At 49.9% G+C, this 18,934-nt stretch overlaps 10 protein-coding genes across 10 annotated transcripts; 6 read left to right on the forward strand and 4 right to left on the reverse strand.

Moving 5' to 3' along the window:
* Positions 1-573: 573 nt before the first annotated feature.
* On the forward strand, positions 574-1,722 carry LTR84_009923 (uncharacterized protein; the record flags this gene model as incomplete). The annotated part of the gene is made up of 1 exon (XM_064853461.1): positions 574-1,722. The coding sequence occupies one exon, from the start codon at positions 574-576 to the stop codon at positions 1,720-1,722; it is 1,149 nt and encodes a 382-aa protein (XP_064709860.1).
* Positions 1,723-1,866: 144 nt separating this feature from the next.
* LTR84_009924 (uncharacterized protein) lies at positions 1,867-3,173 on the reverse strand (the record flags this gene model as incomplete). Its single annotated transcript, XM_064853462.1, has 2 exons — positions 1,867-2,927; positions 2,978-3,173. 2 exons carry the CDS (start codon positions 3,171-3,173, stop codon positions 1,867-1,869), a joined length of 1,257 nt encoding a protein of 418 aa, XP_064709861.1.
* A 731-nt stretch (positions 3,174-3,904) lies between these two features.
* LTR84_009925 (uncharacterized protein) lies at positions 3,905-4,681 on the forward strand (the record flags this gene model as incomplete). The annotated part of the gene is made up of 1 exon (XM_064853463.1): positions 3,905-4,681. The coding sequence occupies one exon, from the start codon at positions 3,905-3,907 to the stop codon at positions 4,679-4,681; it is 777 nt and encodes a 258-aa protein (XP_064709862.1).
* A 557-nt stretch (positions 4,682-5,238) lies between these two features.
* LTR84_009926 (uncharacterized protein) lies at positions 5,239-6,504 on the reverse strand (the record flags this gene model as incomplete). The annotated part of the gene is made up of 1 exon (XM_064853464.1): positions 5,239-6,504. The coding sequence occupies one exon, from the start codon at positions 6,502-6,504 to the stop codon at positions 5,239-5,241; it is 1,266 nt and encodes a 421-aa protein (XP_064709863.1).
* Positions 6,505-7,129: 625 nt separating this feature from the next.
* On the forward strand, positions 7,130-8,283 carry LTR84_009927 (uncharacterized protein; the record flags this gene model as incomplete). Its single annotated transcript, XM_064853465.1, has 2 exons — positions 7,130-7,272; positions 7,551-8,283. The coding sequence occupies 2 exons, from the start codon at positions 7,130-7,132 to the stop codon at positions 8,281-8,283; spliced, it is 876 nt and encodes a 291-aa protein (XP_064709864.1).
* An 830-nt stretch (positions 8,284-9,113) lies between these two features.
* LTR84_009928 (uncharacterized protein) lies at positions 9,114-9,632 on the forward strand (the record flags this gene model as incomplete). The annotated part of the gene is made up of 1 exon (XM_064853466.1): positions 9,114-9,632. The coding sequence occupies one exon, from the start codon at positions 9,114-9,116 to the stop codon at positions 9,630-9,632; it is 519 nt and encodes a 172-aa protein (XP_064709865.1).
* Positions 9,633-10,516: 884 nt separating this feature from the next.
* On the reverse strand, positions 10,517-12,005 carry RNR2 (Ribonucleotide-diphosphate reductase (RNR), small subunit; the record flags this gene model as incomplete). The annotated part of the gene is made up of 4 exons (XM_064853467.1): positions 10,517-11,249; positions 11,369-11,594; positions 11,649-11,910; positions 11,976-12,005. The coding sequence occupies 4 exons, from the start codon at positions 12,003-12,005 to the stop codon at positions 10,517-10,519; spliced, it is 1,251 nt and encodes a 416-aa protein (XP_064709866.1).
* Positions 12,006-13,462: 1,457 nt separating this feature from the next.
* Positions 13,463-14,446, reverse strand: LTR84_009930 (uncharacterized protein; the record flags this gene model as incomplete). The annotated part of the gene is made up of 2 exons (XM_064853468.1): positions 13,463-13,702; positions 13,754-14,446. The coding sequence occupies 2 exons, from the start codon at positions 14,444-14,446 to the stop codon at positions 13,463-13,465; spliced, it is 933 nt and encodes a 310-aa protein (XP_064709867.1).
* An 812-nt stretch (positions 14,447-15,258) lies between these two features.
* On the forward strand, positions 15,259-16,384 carry LTR84_009931 (uncharacterized protein; the record flags this gene model as incomplete). Its single annotated transcript, XM_064853469.1, has 2 exons — positions 15,259-15,324; positions 15,374-16,384. 2 exons carry the CDS (start codon positions 15,259-15,261, stop codon positions 16,382-16,384), a joined length of 1,077 nt encoding a protein of 358 aa, XP_064709868.1.
* A 350-nt stretch (positions 16,385-16,734) lies between these two features.
* LTR84_009932 (uncharacterized protein) lies at positions 16,735-18,405 on the forward strand (the record flags this gene model as incomplete). Its single annotated transcript, XM_064853470.1, has 1 exon — positions 16,735-18,405. One exon carries the CDS (start codon positions 16,735-16,737, stop codon positions 18,403-18,405), a length of 1,671 nt encoding a protein of 556 aa, XP_064709869.1.
* Between the last annotated feature and the right edge of the window lie 529 nt (positions 18,406-18,934).

Here is an 18,934-nt window from a genome sequence, read left to right on the forward strand (position 1 = left end):
GACCTCTCGCCCTCCTTGTCAACCAGAATGCTTTTCAAGTTAGAATCGACTAGGTAATACTTGTCGCCCCGGAGAATTAAGAGATGGACAATATCAGAGAAGGAGAGATGAATCAACGCTTCAAGTCCTGTTACCTCACCTCGTACTTCACGTTTTCAGTGCAATGGTCAGGCCACGGGAAGGGGAACGAGTGAGCGACGATAAGTTGATTGGAGATGATGGCTGGGACAAGCCTGAAAGGCGGGGGGTGGACAAGGGCCGATAAGAGCAGAACTGTCTTCTCCGATGTGATCAATAGAGCGCTGTCATTCAAGATATTCAACCGCGGAGCGGAGGACGCCGAGGGCTATTCAATACCACCCTGTCGTATATTGGACTTTTTTGAAGAAAACATCTTTTTTATTCATCTATCATATTCAACGCGACTAACTAAAACAAGGACTGTGCAAAACTCAAGCAGGCTCACAAAATAGTGATCGATCTGTATGATTGCGGGACCAAGTTGTCACATAGATTCTGGTTTTATATCCCTGTGCCAGTCAACATACTGCTCTATCATCACCAGCCCATACCATGTCAAATACCACATCTAACCCCGTGGTGGACATTCACACGCACATGTACCCGCCGAGCTATATATCACTGCTTTCCAACAGAACATCGGTGCCATACATACATCAGCCATCGGATCCCAAAGCCGATCCACGGCTGATCATCCTCGACTCCGACGATGACCCGTCGCGGCCAAAATCGTCCAGAGGACGACCTGTTGACAGCACGTATTCGTCGTTCAACAAGAAGCGAGAATTCATGAAAGTACACGGCATCACCTGCAGCGTCATCTCACTCGCAAACCCGTGGCTCGATTTCCTGGAGCCCGAGTCCGCTCTGAGGACGGCTGTTGGTATCAACGACGATCTCGAGCGTGCGTGCTCCGAGAACAATGCCTCAGCCGAATATTCCGACCTCAAACTATATGCATTTGGCAGTCTGCCACTCTCCGCGCCTGCGAAGGATATCGTCTCGGAGATTCAACGCCTCAAGACCCTCCCCCATGTGAAAGGCGTTATCATGGGCACCACGGGGCTTGGGAAGGGATTGGACGACCCGGCTCTAGATGACATCTACGCCGCACTGTCTTCTACGAAGACCATCGTCTTTCTTCATCCTCATTATGGGCTCCCCGCAGAAGCGTTTGGTGGTCCATCTGTTGTTGCGAGGTATGGCCATGTCTTGCCCCTGGCCATGGGCTTTCCGTTGGAGACCACCATTGCCGTGTCGAGGATGTATCTCGCCGGCGTATTCGACCGACATCCGAAGCTTGAATTCTTACTTGCACATTCAGGAGGGACATTGCCATTCCTAGCAGGCCGTATTGAGTCCTGTGTGGCCCACGAGCGAGAATTCATCGCCAACGGTGGGCAGACTCAGGGTCCGCAAAGATCTATTTGGGATGTGCTACACTCTAACCTCTACCTCGATGCTGTAATATATGGCCAGCCAGGGTTGAAGGCGGCGCTGGAAGCAGCGGGAAGCGTGGATCGAATCATGTTCGGAACCGATCATCCGTTCTTTCCACCCTTGGGCGACGAGGAAGGGGCGAAATGGTTGAGCGTGGAGAGCAATAAAGGAGTCATTGGAGACTCATTCCCAAACGACGAGGAAGCCAGAAGGAAGGTTCTGGGTGGAAATGCAGTCAGAGTGCTTGGCCTTGACTTATGATTTGTGTGGAATAAGTAATATCTGTTTCCCCTAGAGATAGTACAATACAAGGCATCCCCATCCAGCAATGGAGAGTCTGCCTCCAGCTTGAGATAGCAGCAAATGAAACGTTCAATAACAGACCACCATGCACCTTCAAAATGATCAAGTAGATCTCTGACCAGATAAAATACCCCAGCCCAGAATGTCCCAAAGTTGCGCAACAAAAAAGTCCGCTGGATCTAAAGCTCGTGTCGCCAAGCTTGTTGACTTGACATTATCAGTATCGTCTTCCGTGTCCGTTCGTCTCAAAGCTTCCCCAAAGGTATCATCATCATCTCCAAATACTCCTCGAAGTAACGTGTGCTGAAGTGTTTGCTTGAGACCTTCCTGGAGACGAGATCCTTTGAGCTGATTCCAGCTGGCCGGAAGGAACTGAATCACAGATTCATGCGACATGGCTTCGGTATTGGCACACGTGTATGTCATGGCTTTCCGCAGGACATTGATCAACCACGGAGCTTCGAGCTTGGCGGTATCAATCGCATCTTTTGTGTTCAGATGAGCAACGTGTAATAGTCCCACAGGAGGACAGATCCCGCCTCCCTCTTTGGATGATAATGTGGAGTCAGCAAAGATGAGAACAGCAAGCGAAGATCCAATATGGTCGAGAAGTGAGCACATCAAGCCCTCAAGTAGTTCGGCGTGTGCTGGCTGAGTAACATTGAGAGTCGTGATCATGCTGACCAAGACGCGTACGAGGACTTTGTATTGTCTGTCGTGGATGGCAGCCGTGTGCTCATCATCACCAGCGGTCTGTTCCCCAGTTTTTGTCCTTGTAGGCTTCTTCTTCAGCCTCACCTTCTGTTGCTGCCGAACAAGTTCATCAAGAGCTGATTGATGTAATTGACCGAGAAAAATCTGGAACAGTTTGACAATCATCGATACTCCGGGAGATGGCTGATCTTTGCGTGATCTCTCGGACATTGCTTGGAGAGAACGAAGAATGGTTGGATATGCCCGTTGAAAGACACTCGTGATTTCTTCTAACAGCTTCAAGGTAATGGCTTCATTTCTCCTCGCGTCATCACATGCAATCTGTGAGACGAGATCACCAATAGCCACTGTTAGGCTTTTTATTCCCAACAATATTGATGGCGTATCGGTTGCGCCCAGTCGAAGAGCCGTGGCGAGGTCGAAAATGCTCTGAACGAGTGGACAAGGTTCTATAGTGTTTAGTACATTTGAGACAACTTGAGACGCATCTGCAGCTTACTGATCTCCGTTCCAAGTTCGTGATCCAGATCATGATCAGAGCTCAAGAGAGAACCGATCCTCTTTCGTTTCGACGGAGTCGCTGTGCGGTGGTCCTCGCTGGTGTCGAACTTACGTTTTCCCATGGCCGTGTTCACATCCAGCTGCTCGGATTCAACTTCATCTCGGACCATGTGTTCCTTCTGTCGAAGTTTCATGACCTCACTGCGAAGTCTCAAATTCTCGGCGTGTGAACTCTCGAAAGCATGCTTCTAAAATACTCCAGGGTCGACACCGTAAGTGACAGAGAATCCATCTTCGGAATGCTTTTTGAAAATGGCTGTTCGAATTAACGACACATATTCTGGGTCTATCAGTGGTAGCAGCAGAGTTGGAGTAGCAAATTATCACCTTCAATGGATAAATGGGCTGGCTTCGAACGGTTGAGAATTAAGGCAAGTGCAAGATGGGCTGAGCTCGGTCTAGGAGACATGCTGTTTCGAAATAGTTGATCACGCACAAGACATCTCTTATACTCACTGCTTGAAAACGCGATTGTGATCGAGAAACACGAATTGCGGGAGAAAACTTGATCAACAGGGCATGGCAAGGAGGAAGGTGCGAGCATGAGCATCAACACTCTTTGTATCACACTTGCCGCATCTGCACATCCTATCACTCACTGCTACTAATAGCGCTGAGTCACTTACTCTTCTTTTACACCCCTGAGATTGTTTTCCTATGGCATTCCATTCCAGAAGCAGGAGGGATCCTCAAATCTGAGAGCGATTGAGTTGAAAAGGCTGCATACATGGTTTAGTGCTTCGCCGTATTTACACTACCAAGCGACTTAGGTATTTCCGTTTCATTGCCAGCCTACGACGTATTCTTCACCAAATCTGATAACATCCAGTATTTGCCTGTCTGATCTCACAGCCCGCTCGCTATCATGGCGCCGGCAGGCAATTCAGATATGGCCACCGACTATTATGAGTTGCTAGACATCCCTGCGACTGCGACCGAGTCAGAGATCCGGCGCGCCTACAGGAAAACCTCGCTTCTCTACCATCCTGACAAGGTCAAACCCACCCCGGAGAATCTAGACAAATTTCAACTACTTCAGACAGCCATCAACATCCTCACAGATCCCACCGAGAAGACAAAATATGACCAAACTCGTGCCGCTAAACTACGGCGACAGGCCGAGACTGCAGCTCTCGACAGTCGGACCAGAAAGATGAAGGAAGATCTGGAAAGGAGGGAAGCGGAAGCCAAAGGCGGCGCCCCCGGATCTGTAAATGGCACCAAGAGATCATGGACCGACAGGGAGCTTGAGATCAAGAGGATTCAAGAGGAAAACAGGACCAAACTCGAGGCGTTCAGGCAGAAAAAAGTGCAAGAGGCAGAAGCGCGAGCTCACGCCGAAGAAAAACCTTCCGAGGATATTGATCGATCCATTAAAGTATGCTGGGTGAAAGAGGGTGAGGGCCTTGACATCGATCAAGATGCGCTGGAGGAGAATTTCCCTTCTGGTGACGTTGAGGACATCATCTTCCTGAAGGACAAGAAGAGGCGCTTAGAAGGTAGGGACAAGAAAATCCTGCTAGGTACCGCTGTCATTGTGTTTAGGTCTCTTGCCATCGCGAAGAAGGCTGTTGCACAGGGCACTTGGGAAGGCATCGAGTCGCTTGACTGGGCTGCAGGAAAAGAGCCAGGAACAACTTGAGGTGGACGCTGTGATCATCGTCACGATGACCATTCCTCATTCCAGGCCGTGCTAATAATGGCTGACATAATTTACGGCTGGCAAGACCCCTCCCTGGCTAGATTCTTTCCCTTGCTCTCCTCGAGGATTCGAGCGTGGAATTTCAGATGTCAACATTTTGACATTGACGAAATCCAGGGAGCCTGACACAATGGTGAGTGCCAACCTCGTTGCTGAGGGCGGCCTACAGCCACACAACGTGTCCTGAGCCTCTCGTGCTAGGTCATGAGCAGTGACGCTGCCATGCCACAGCCAAACTTGAGCGTTCATGAATCGCAAAGTGACCATCAGCTGAGTAAGCATATGAATCATGTTTACCACTGGCACGAGAAGCAACACTCTGATCCAGAATCATGGGTCACACATGACTCCCAGTTAACGCCATTGCTTTGCTTCAGTGGTCTTTTTCTCAGCTCACTTGCCAAACCGTAACTTCCTCTGCTCAACGTGCTGAGGTGATTCCAAATGACTTATGGCCTTGATGAGCTTCAATGATACACAATTCTACAGGCAGCAGTTCAATCCAGATCTTCATAATCTTCTTTATCCTCATCCCTCAGCTTGGGCTTCGCCTTCTTCTCTTTCCTCCGTAGACTCTGCTCGACTCCATCTCTCAACCACTGGGGCACAAAAGGCTTGAGCATCACCTGCTGTTTCTCCCCATCGGTGCCCTCTGCACCCTCCACTTCCCACTGCACCTTATATTCCTCGGCCGGGTCGAAATTCGTCCTGTCGGCCGTCAACTGGATGTCAGTCATCATCTCCAGCCGACACAGCGCCAGGCCAATATTCCCGATCCCGGAGAGGTATTTCCCACTGCTGCGGCCGCGGCCACGTGCATTTTCTTTGGAGATATTGGACTGTGGAGGTGGCGAAAGGAATGAGTGGTCCCCCTGTACATATTCTGGTAGCAATTGAGACTCCGCCGGCTTGTTCCCTGCACTGTAGAGCTGGACGGGTAGAATTCGTTTCCGCACGACGCCGGTGTGGTGCGTCCGGATCGTGAGTTCCTGGCCGAGATAGCAGCCCTTGAAGAAATCGATGCCGCCAAAGAAGTCAATGTTGCTCTCCTGCGGCAGCGCACTGGTCGAGATGATCTCCGACTGTCCCTCCGCAAAGCCGTTGGTCATGCGGTGGACCGTGTACTCGTCCAACGTGGCTTGCTGGAATCCATTGTGCTGCAAGTGGGTGAGAAACTCCGATGTGGTCTGCGTCTGGTCGACCCATCTCGTGCCCATGCCCGGTCGAGGATCTTTCCCTCCGGTACGTCCTGTCTCGTTCAACCTTCCATCCACTTGCGGTTCATCGACGCATCCCGGCCATGCGAAGAAGACTGCTTTCTCCGCCGGGTTTACCTTGGCCAGCTGGAATTTCGACCGTAGCTTGTGCTTGCGGAGATGCTTGAGAAGCTCGCCTGCGCTCTCCGAGTCTACCTCTAAGAACCACTCTTCACCGTTTCCCTTTCCTGGTGGATAGACGAAGACATCGTTCAAAATGCGGCCGTGGGCGGAGAGAAAGGCCGTGAAGATCGGTCTCGTGCTCCCGGTGTCTAGAATCTTGGCGGGGATGATGTTATGGAGAAACTGTGCGGCATCCGGGCCAGCGAGGCGGATGAGAGTGCGGTTCGTCAGTTGGAGGTATTTCGTCTGGCTTGATGACGGTACTTTAAGGCGACGAGAGCTGGCGAAGCTGCGGGACTGCGTTGGTCTAGCTCGTTGAGCTGCGATGCGACATTCGGAACAGATGAATGGCCTGGAGAGGTTTAATCTTGCGATCGCAGGCATGGTAGGCTGAGGAAGGTAGTTCAGGATAGGAGAAAAGCAAACAACGATGGACACAGTGCATTGGTACTGGCTCTGGCAGTGGAGGATGGCCCTGGATGGAGTTGAAGATGTGATGTGCCGCCTCAGTGGAATCCATCTCCAACTATTTAATTCTCAAACCTCGCGCTCGGAACTCCAGCCCCGCGTTCAGACAATCATCTTTATTAGTACACCATCTCCCCCATACTCTACATCATCGGAGAAATTAATCTTCTCTGAGGAGAATGCATCTGCATCTTCTAAATCAGCCTCAGCAAGAGCAATGGGCTGTGCAAGCGAAGCCGCCTTGTCCTGGACCCATGTCACAACGAATCGATAGTGAGTATTGATCGTCAAAGTGTTTCTGCACGAGCGGCACCATCTCAAGAACCTTTGCAACCTAATCGTTAAGCCAGTGGGCATTCCGAACGATAGCTGAGCATGTAGGTATTCTCGCCTTGCGCCCGCCTTGATAGTTGGTTGGAAACACTTATCATGACTGCTCATTGTCGAGGCCCGTATCTTGCTCTGGTGTATTTCTGCATCAAAGTCATCCACCTCATCCTGGCTTGACGGGTTGCCCCTGGGTCTTCAATTACAGAACAGTATGTATACATCAATCTTCAGTTATCAATTGTCACGACCTTATCCCTATCGTTGGTTCACCTACGTCGTCTTCCTTGGTGGTGGTGCTGCTGCCATTGCGCTGTTTTCAGTTATTAGTCTTGCGGCAAATGGCTACACCACGAGGTTTGTATGCCTGGGATGAGATGTCGTGTCGTGTCAATATCGCTGAAAGCTGGCAGTGTGACGTTCGTCAATAGTCCCAGTTCGAACCTCAGATCACATCAGGTAGTTGGAGTAAGCTCCAAATGAACAGAATCGAGTGTAACACGCCACAATTCCAACCCTGTATTTATAGATTTCAATGATCAACTTCTCCCATATGTGTCTGGCACCGGCACCGGAGGTTTCAATTCATTCGGCTATACGTTCTCTTAGGGGGACAACTAGAGTGTGTCGAATAGTCTCACTCCAACCGTACGAGAAGAGCTCAGCACAAGCACCTGGAGCAATACCTTTGGGAAAGACGTTCTGGCACACGACTGGTTGCATGTTCGTCCTCTTGGTGGATATGGCAACGAAACTCGCGTCACCAATCTTTCCGACACCTTCACGTCTGTATCACTGTACGCCGATGGCCTTGCCAGATCAGGACGTGCACTCATCCTAACCGACCTAGGTCAATCCAGTCCGTCCAAATTCTTCGCCAGCCCTCAGAAGACAGTTGACTTGATCAACGCGACCCTACAATTTCACCAAGAGAACTTGGCAACAGCAAACGCCACATTATACTGGACTCCGATCTGCAATGTCAACGACACCGAGTCTCTCCTGCATCCAAAGTCGCTCGACCCGGCCGCTTTCTACGGGTGGACTAACACGGGTATCCCGCTTGTCCAACCAGCCTACATATCCACGCAGTATCTCTGCAACGTGACCAAGATGAAGTCGACAGCCTCAGTCATTTTCAGCGTGATTGTGGTGGACCTCGTCTACTTGCAGGCTTTGTGGGCGCTGCTGAACTGGGCCGTCACAACACCTCTCCAACGCGTAAATAGTGATGCTATGTACTGTGCAGGATATGCGAAGGGGCTCGCTGTGGAAGAGGCACATGTGGCCAAGGGCGGTCAGACAGTTGTCACTGCTCAAAGCGCAGAATCACAGCTGCAAGACGAGCCGCAGCCTCCAGTAAAATGATACGGTCCACTGTATCGTCTACCTGGATGAAGCGGTGTCACTAGATGTACCCTCGGCTGCAATGATTCTTCCGGAAATGCCCCTCGCTCATAGCGTTGTGTGCGCCATCAAGAACTGTATCTCAACGCATCTTAGCGGTGCGCGGAACCGATTTCTAGGAACTCAAAATCTCTCGCTGCATGGACCGTTCAGCTGTTTAAGAAGATACAGCAATGTCACATCTCCGTATCTCTTGACCTCTTGACGTGATGCCAATCACCACCGTGACCCTGTTCCACCAAAGTCGATGGCATAGAGGAGAGGCCGCATACTACGAAGCATACCATATTAATAGTAAAGCACCGCGAACGGCATGGGCGATGTGAACGTAAGTCGAGGGTGATGGAAGCCCAGGTGAAAGAGACTGGGTGTTAAAAGCATCACGGTCGGAGGTGCTCTGCGGCGTGATCTGCCAAGGAATAAATGGACATGCCGTGCAAGTTCTAAGTACTTAGATAAATATCCAGTACCCTTCACCCACCTTGGTGGCTCACCCCCACACAGAAAGACATACTTCCACCATTCGCCTATTGTCTTCTAACAGTCACACGAATTGACAGCATTCGACTCTATTCGGGACCGCAAAGTCTCAAACCGCCCACCGAGTCAGTGGTTTCGATTCCTCTACCACCATTCCACGGCCCCTCAACTCCAAAACCCGGGGAAACCAAAAAAAAGTGTCCCGCCGTGTGATCGCGCAAAACCCAGGCCTTGTGTCTCCTTCCGCGAGGGAGCCACCAAGCTTGCAGGGCCGAGGGTCACAAGGGCACACAATCTAAGGCTTCCCAATCATGACTTACTTTACCGACCTCAACACCTATCTGCACCGCAGCTCTCAACTCATACAAGCCTACCCCTCCTCGCGCATCACGACCAAATATTCATTACCCAAGAAACGCAGCGGCAAGGCCGACACCAAAGCCACAGAGAAGAAAGATGCCACCACGGCGGCGGACTCAACCGGAGCCACTCCCTCACAAACTAAGAGGGAGCCTTCTGCGATCCTCACCCTGAAAACATACCACCCAGACTCCGGCATATGTCTGAAGTACAAAACCGACAAGGCGGCCGAAGTAGGGCGGTTACTGGCGGGGCTGGGTCGACTTGCAAAGGGAGAACTGATAGAATTGCCCACGGCAGCAACAGTGGCGGCTGCTGCGAACGACGCGGATAAGATGGATATCGATAGTGGGGTGGTGGCTTCAGAGGCCGACGCCAAGGTCGTCGTGGCGCCTCCTGCTGCGACGCAGACTGCAAGTGGTGGGGGTGGTGGTGGTGGGAAGGGGAAGAAGAAGAAGGGAAAGAAATGAAAGGAACCGGGGTGACATGGACAGTCGTCTGAGGATCTCCTTCGAGGGGCAAGGCTGGTGGTACGCTGACATGCTCTAAGCTATGATCGGTACGATAGAGAGCCCTGGCGCGCAAGCATTGCTCTATCCAATGCTTGAGCCAAGTTGGTCGATTCTCAGGTCGATGCCGAAGCGCTGGCCTCGCAAAACAGCTCTAGAGACTAGAGGAGCGAGATCATGCTGCTCAAAAGTGGTAGGCTGGCCTCATATCAAAGGAATGGCCAACCGAATGGCCTCCTTCTGCTTGGCCAAGTATCAAGCATACCTTCAGGGAATTCGGATTTTATATACTCGTAAGACCACAGGATGAATACAGAGCTCCAATCATCAAATAGATCCGCTAGGGCAAAGGCAGAGAGCAAAGGCAGAGAGCAAAGGAAAGGAGCAATGGGCAGTTGAAATGGTGGCTATGATACCAAAGGTAGTCGAGAACTAAGTCGAATGTCAAGGAAATCTACGAGACAAGCGGGAGGAGATATTTATCATGCTTTTTCTATCTCTAGAAATACTCTGTGTTTGTTCAGTACAGCCATGGCACTCGTCCATGCAGTGCAGACAACTCCCCGTGTTAAGCCAAAAAAGGGAACCATTTGTGAGTTGAGCTGACCTGAGCGACGCGTGTGAACAAACCCCATTCTCGCAATGGATTCCGGTAACAAGTTTTTGGCACAATCCACAAGCCATGCTCAAGCACCAGTGAACATCCCGTGCGAACCCCTGGTGATGGTATGAAGGGTATAAACAAACAAGAGCAAAGAAACCTCATATGCTGCCATTACCTTCCTGACCCTCGTGCTCCCATTAACGCCGTCAAATGATCATCGTGAGAAACTGTATGTACAAGTCTAAAAGTCCTCGTCAAAGTTGATGCCATTGCTGTCATTCTCCGTCTTCTCCTCGCCAGGCGTCGAGGCTTTCTCCTCTTGCTTCTTGGTTCCTGACATAACACCGGCCTTTTGGTAGTCTCCAACGCGTTTCTCGAAGAAGTTGGTCTTGCCAGCTAGCGAGATGTTCTCCATGAAGCTGAAAGGGTTCTGGGAGTTGTAGAAACGCTTGTTGCCCATGGACAAGAGAAGGCGATCAGCGACGAACTCAATGTATTGTTGCATCAGCTTGGCGTTCATGCCGAGTAGCGCACAGGGAAGGGCGTCAGTCAAGAACTCCTTCTCAATTTCAACGGCTTCAGTGATGATTCGCTCAATGAGCTTGGGCTCTGGCTTGTGGTTGAGGTGCTGTAGCAACAGGCAGGCGAAATCTGTGTGCATACCCTCGTCACGGGAAATCAATTCATTGGAGAAAGTCAAACCGGGCATCAGGCCTTTGCTCTTCAACCAGAAGATGGAAGCGAATGAGCCGGAGAAGAAGATACCCTCGACGGCGGCAAAGGCAACAAGACGTTGAGCAAAAGATGAGTCTTTGTCTGAGATCCATTTCATGGCCCAATCTGCTTTCTTTCGGATGCAGGGAATGGTATCGATGGCATCAAAGAGATATGTCTTCTGTTTGGGGTCATTGATGTATGTGTCGATCAACAAGCTGTACATCTCGGAATGAATGTTTTCCATGGCGCATTGGAAACTGTCAAGGAATTAGATCATGCATACTCGAGCGGGATTGCGAGATCAAGAGACGGTGGGATGGATCACTGGACAGGGTCCAGGAACATGTGGGTAGGGATAGGATTCATAGTGACTTACCCATAGAAGCATCGTGCCTCTGGTACCTGGACCTCAGTGCTGAAACGTTCTAGCAGATTTTCGTTGACAATGCCGTCGGAAGCTGCGAAGAATGCGAGGACATGTGAAATGAAGTATCGTTCATCGTCATTGAGGCGGTTGTGCCAGTCGTGAAGATCCTTGGAGAGGTCGACCTCCTCAGCTGTCCAGAATGAAGCTTCGGCACGCTTGTACATGTTCCAGATCTCTGTGGATAGTTAGAACTAGAGAAAGACGCGTCGTCTGCAGGAGTGACACGCACCATGATATTGGAGAGGGAAAAGCACAAATCGGTGAGGATTCTCTTTCAGAAGGGGCTCCTCGGCTTCTAGCTCTTTGATAGTCTTTGCAACAGGTGCAGCTGGTTCTGTAGCCTGAAGTTCTAGGACAGGTTTTGTGGCAGTGATGTCTGTGGGAACAATGGACTCAACAGCCTCAGGCATGTTCTCCTTGTTCTCGGGATTGAAGTCCAGCTTCTTGACGGGACTATCTTTCATCTTAAGGGTCTCGAGGCTTGCAGCCGCCTTCACGTCGAGTTAGTCATCGTGTAAGTCGAGGATTGAAATCTATGACGAAGTGGCGAACATACCTGCTTTGACGGCGTGATCTGAGTAGTCATTGTTGACGGGGTGGATGTCAGGATGGAGAGGAACAAAGAGAAGTGTTATGAACTATGAGGAGACAAGAGGTAAGTGCTGTTTGTTGAGTCGTGGTTAGGGAGGAAGATGGATTGAAAAATCGCGGACAGAAGAGGCACTTTAAAGTAAATGGAGCACAAACACGGTTACGCGCTAGACGTGTCGCGCGTTCAAATCATCGATCCTTGCTCAGAGCTTGCCCTAGCAATTCACTTGCTGGAAATGCCCCACCAGACCACAACAACTATTGCTTCACTCCAGTTCCAAGCTGTGCCTCTATGGTGTCAATGAATGCTATTACGATATGCTGATCAATCGGATTGGAAGTCCTCGAACTGTAAATCTTTGTCCAGCACCAAACGGGGCGGTTGCCTGCATTTCCCGGCATCAAGCGACGACGAGCATCTGATAATTTTGATCTAATCTAATTTTATCAGATCATCTGTGGTCCTAGTGACGTATGTACGTGAATCTTCGAACGCGTCCGACACGTCTCCCAGCCACTTTGAGCCCTTGCACGCCTTGGCCATAGAACCTCTCATGAGTGAAATTTGATGTCCATGCTCAACGCCAATGACTGAGTAATACAGCGTTACATGCTCCATCAACTGTATCATCTGCTCCGCAGCTAGTCTTGGAGCCCCTACAGTGGCAAGAACTCACTTGGAGTCGGTAGAACATCATCTATTGCACACGGTATGCTGCCTCTTACTTTCAAGTTCAGGCCAATCCCGGTCGTATCGATCTAGATAAGGAGGACGCTGCTGAGCAACGGGGTCTTGACATTAGGTACCCATATAAAACACTTTCGAATAGCATACCATCGAACGAATATGCCTTATATTCTCCCTTCCACAGGCTGAATGAAGTGCTTCACCATTGCCAGAATCACATGGAGATTCTTACAGAACACAGCACAAACGACAACATACAGGGGGAGAATTGGTAGTGGCACAGATCTTTATTTCAGCAACAACGGAGAGACACAGTGTTTCAAGAATTCGCGTGATAGAACTAACCGTCCAGCCTTCTGGGTGCCTTCCTCCCGAGCCTTGCTGACATAAGCACTGTGAACAATTCATCCCGATATCGGACCTTCACAAGAATAGTTTTTCCACACTCCTTATGATGTGTAATATTTCAAGCAGGTAGACGTATTGGTGATATCACTTTGCACTTTGAATTTGAATATTGTATAAGTACATGATACACAAAATGCATCGCTCGTCTTATTGTGGAGCGCAAGGCGTAGCTCGTGTATTTCTTGACTCGACATTCTAGGTAGATACCAACGCCATAGAAACAGCCTCCACGCTAGAGATACGGTATCACTATTGATTAGCAATGGTCGCTCGCCTCGAGAATCACACCCTTGCCCTCTCCTACTATGCATAGAAGACCCCAAATATGCCTGCCGGAAATGAGATGGAAAATTTGATCAGATCTTGTCCTTAATCGACTCTGGTAATATTCTGTTCTCAATACCACGGACAAATTTATTGGTCTGCTCCGCCAGGGTCAGGGTCAGGATGGTATGAGGTAAAATTCGGGCAAGATGAGCTGTAAATCCTTTATAGACGGAGAAGAAACCTTCGGTAGATATCGTCTTCCACAAGCAGTCGAAGATACCACTATAGAGGTTGCCGTGCTGATTGTACATTCTGGCCATGACCGTATCCTATCCTTGGTTAGCACTTAACAAGTCCTCGATGGTGGGAGGTAGTCTTACTGGAGGATGCATGACACAGCAGACGACAAATCCGCTCGCAGCTGAACTCAAGAGATGTAGGGGTAAACCCTCTTCCATACCCGCATGACGTACTAATCTTCTCTTCGCAAAGAAGTATGTGGGTAGTTGGACGGAACTTCCAGCGCCAGTTCTGACCATCGAGGCAGTGATTCCTCGGTATAAACCTTTGACACCCTCACTACCGTAGATCTGCTTGCATCCATCCAACGCGTTGCGATACTTGTGTTGGGTACCGACCGGGAGGAAGGGAGAATAGGACTGCAAACGAGTCTTGATGAGGAAGAAAGGAGAGCCAGCCATGGCACCGAGAATGCCAGAAGCTGCGCCGGAAAAGATATTGACGCCGAGAGATTGGACGTTGGAATCTTTGAAAACAACCTTTGTGCAGGCGGCCCTCAGAGGTTCATAGAAACCCAAGCGGCAGCCATTCAGAAGAATCTGATAGACATAGGCACACCCAAGTCCTCGATAGATACCACGAACGCCCTCGTTCTTGACGATGACACCAACTCCTTGGAAGACACCGGTATATTTCTTGACAGCAATATCTTTTGCCTGTAGTTCTCCTTGCAATTGCAACCTGATCTTGACCGTCTCGAAAGGATGAGTCGCGGTGACTGCGCCGCATGCAGCGATACCTCCAGCAATGAAAGCGCCAGTGGTTGTAGACATGGTTTTTCTTCCTCTTTGTCTGCTTCTTCCTCCTCCTCTCAATCCGACTTCCGCAGGTGTACTTATTGAATGTGAGATGACACTGCGCGCACCATGTTCTTGAGGACTATGATATCACTCAACAGAGGTAGGAGGTATTGTGGCGCGTCAGCCGGTGTCAGATGTTGGGCGCACAGGTATGGTTAAATAATTCAGAAATGAGTTCGGGGGAATTGCAGTCAGAAACCAAAAAAACCCGTGAGTAGCCGAATCTTCATAATTATTGCCATTATGGTACCTTCTAGTGAACGCCCTTAAGCCGGCCGAGGGTGCGAGGTATGGTTCTGCCAGAACTCGAATGCAATGAAGCCCATAGGCTACGGGGTATGAGCAGGTCAAAGGCCTCCAAGCTCTGGGGCAGATTGCCGTTGTTCCGGGAGCCATTTAGACGGGATGGTAGCCGAGAAGCCTGCCCAGCACCACCAAAACCCAGGCAGCAAGTGCCCGAGGCCCAAGTTTTGACACCTATTCTGTCCGTCTATCGGGCATGGTAATAATTGGAGATCATTATGAAAGTTGGGGTAATTAACTCCAACTTCCACCTGCAGTAGTGCCTAACTTAGCCAGCACCACAAATCTTGTGGACAAAAACATATTGGCGCATGCTGTTGATCATTCAAACTTATCAGGCTGCGCGTTAGATGCGATAGTCGTCCTTTCCTTTTCCCTCTTGCTGTCCGCATCTTCCAACCAGTGTAACTCTTTCTCCTGTCTCTGTCACTGCGCAGCCGCATCAATCTCACTGCCAGGTTCGATTTCTAGCGCTGCCAATCATGGCGTCAGGCGCACCAGTCCAGCAGAAGGTGCAAGATGTGATCAAGCAATACCGTCCTGCTAGAGTGAGTATCCCCATCTAATTGCTTCGAAGACGTGTGCTGACCAGATTAGCAATTCCCTGGAACCACGCGCTCGGATGGCATGGAGAGTCGGGTGACCTCCCTTGACTTCGATGACATGGGTGAATTCCTAGTAGCCGCCTCCGACGACGAGACCATGCACGTTTACGATATCAAAGAGGGGAAGCGGACAAAGACAATACCCAGCAAGAAGTATGGCATTCACCTCGCTCGCTTTACCCATCATCCGCGAAACGTCCTTTTCGCAAGCACAAAACAAGACGATTCGTTGCGGTTATTAGAGTTGCACAATGAGAGTTTTGTCCGCTACTTTTCTGCCCACTCTGCTCAAGTCACATGCATATCACTGTCGCCTGGGAGCGACCAATTTCTTTCATGTGGCAACGACGATATGGTGTGTCTCTGGGATCTGAATTCGAGAAGCCCGCAAGGAAAATTGAAACTTTCAACTCCCTATCTTGCTGCCTACGATCCATCTGCCAATGTCATGGCTATTGCCTCACAATCGACATCGTCCGTCCTTATGTATGACGTTCGATATTACGATAAGGCACCCTTTGACACCTTCGACCTTGCCGCATCCGAGAGTCAGTATACACCTTCAACCAAAGGCAGAGCATGGACAAAATTGGAGTTTTCAAACGACGGGAAATACATGCTCATTGGAACTGATTACCACGGCCATTTTGTACTTGATGCATTCAACGGAACACTCAAGTCTTTTCTCGTGGGCAAGACCAGCGGTACAGGGCGAGCGGCACCTGTTTCGACCTCAGGAAAACCCTTAGGCCAGGGAGACGCTTGCTTCAGTCAGGATGGAAGATTTGTGATTGGAGGAACTGGTGACCAGCCCGATCTTCTCGTCTGGGATATGCAGCTTGCAGCAGATGGTGCACAACAAGAACCCTCCGCCAGACTGACAAGTCGAGGCATCAAAAGTGCTGTGGTTCAGTGCAATCCTCGCCACAACATGATAGCCACCGCCGACACCAAAGTCTGTATGTGGCTGCCAGGTGATCAGATCAAAAACCCTGATCTATGAACGAGATGAGCACCTAGGTTGCGATGACTTTTGTCCCCGTCCCTACTAGAACAAAGACCCATCTGCTGGGAAGCCTGCGTCTTTCGGCTTGGCAGTCGTTCACTCCGCCAATTGGAGTAGCCTCTGCTCCGCACTCCGACTTATCGTCATAAAAACTACATGCCTCTTTCAAGGTTTCGACAGCGGTGTCAACGTGTGAAAATTTACCTGCCATATCTTGGTCGCTTTGGTATTAAAGATGCTTGATGACGTGGCTGGGCGGCACTCGTATGTGAGATGTACATTGCGAATCCACCAAGACGTTGTATCAAATGCCTCCTCATCCTTCACCTAGCATTATTCGTCACAACATGTCCTCTAGCGGAATGAATTTTTCCAACCGCAAGGCCGACTCACGCTTTTCGGTAGCTCTTTATCAAAACCTCCGTGAGAGAGCAGAAGCCCTTTTGCGAGAGCTTGACGCCTTTCAAGGGCATGTCAAGTCCCACGGTAGGGAGAAGGAGGTTGAGATCAGGGTATTTAGACGTGGAATCGAATCCGAGGTTAAAGGACTTCAGAACATGGCAACAATTTTCATGTCTGAGGAACGACCTAGCTCCACCACAAACGATGCGTTAGACAATGAGTCACCTCATTTGCATATCCTGAAGAGCTCCAACCTTCCTTTCTACGAGGCAGTATGGGTGATAGCGAAAACTTGTTGTGGAGTGACAGCCTTGAGTAAAAGGTTTTACTCAAACCAACGTCAGATATTTAACGAAACCAAGGGCTCTGCCGCCCCAAACGTTATTCACAAACCGGAGACCTTGAAAAGGCAGAGCCAAAAGGGCGTACTGGTTGACATCGTTGCCGAAAATGGATCACAATGGATTAAAGTTTCCACTATATCAGAGAAGAGGCTTCTCTTCGAGATCGCGAAAGAAGGATGGGAGTCATATGCGGGCGACATATCGGACGACGAATCCGACCGGAGCCAAATATGCGACGCTGATCAACGGCATCATCAACTCGAATTGGTTCGTCTGGCCCATGAACTGCATGCTGCGTCAAAAGCTACCAGGATACAATTTCGGCACCCCCACGTGGTGTTTGTATTGCCAAATATTCAAGAAGGCCAGCTGCGTGATATTGACGCGTTTGTGGCAGATCTACGTGCTACTGGCGCAACAGTGCAATGTTTGTCAGGTCAGGTTCCCATTGTTCTCGACAAGGACAACACGACTCCTGTTCAACCTGCTATCCTCAACAAGCTTCTGCCCGGTCATGATCGAGTGCATCGAACCAACATTATCAACCTGGATTGCACCATTCTTTTAGCCATAATATCTGATATCTCGCATCTACGAAAGGATCAGATTTCTCCAGACTCACACGCCTTGAATGGTACATATCACTCAGCTATAGTGCGGCAGATCGAGTTCGAGGAGTCGAATTCTATAATTCAGGGCGACATCTATCCCGTCCTAACGGATCGAATGCTCCACTGTACTTCACATGCAGCTGAGCGGATGCGAGAGATTGTGCAATGTATGGGCACTCCTTCGGAGTGTGAGCGGGCGGATATCATCCTTGGAGAAGGTAGGTATGCAGACAGGGATGCCGAAAGTTTGAGACAATCACTCCAAGAGCAGTCCGTTCATGCTGTGCCTGGCGACATTCGACTTCCAGTCAAAGTTGTGGCATTTGATGCACAGGATCTCATGACATCTTCGACACCCGAGAGTGCAGGACGCCGATTCTTCCCTCACGGGGTTGCAGTAGAAGTGGCGAAGCTGATGCGACTTACTCCCATCAATCTATCGGTTTTCCTCTACGGCTGGAAGGAGCAGAGTTTGACGTTTACAAGCAATCGTGTAGTGGCAACAGGGCTTTTGAAAGCAATCGATGAGGTCCTTGACCATACTGAACACGAAGAGAATGGCTTGGAGGAGGGACTTGAAGAGTTTTACGGTCCACAGATACACATCTGCGACACGGCAAGGAGCTTGATCGGCAAAGCGAAAAGTAAAGCCCCATCATAGCTGGACCATAGTTCATTGGCAAACGCTGAGAAACTTTCACAGCCATGTGAGAGATAGAAATGAAATCACATTGACAAGTGAATACTCCTAATCAGAGTCTGTCGCTCGTCTTACTCACCTGTGGTGAAATCGAGCCTCAGCCTCACGGTTCAGGCACATGATATCGTACTAGTTACTGTAGATCTGAAGACCCTGGACAAATCCATCCCCTAAGATAATAACCACATTAACATTTGATCCTTGAACACATGACAAGCAGAGAGTGAAAACCGTCAGGGGTAACGTGGTACGTGGCAGGAGTATTTGAAGGCTTGGGACTGATCACCGCGCATTATTATTTAGCAGGTGCGGTGCTGCTAACTACCTAGTAGTTAGGTAGCCTATTAGTGTTGCGGCCACTACTGGCAGTGACTGAACTGAGCGGGTGGATAAGCGCAACGGAAATCGCGGAGCCTGATCTCTTTCGCCCTCAAAGACCACCCTCCCTACCACCCATCATCCACCCATTCATAAAACGAACTGGTCGTTC

This window comes from Exophiala bonariae, assembly GCF_035927105.1.
Source record: "Exophiala bonariae strain CCFEE 5792 chromosome Unknown scaffold_4, whole genome shotgun sequence".
Lineage (NCBI taxonomy): Eukaryota > Fungi > Ascomycota > Eurotiomycetes > Chaetothyriales > Herpotrichiellaceae > Exophiala > Exophiala bonariae.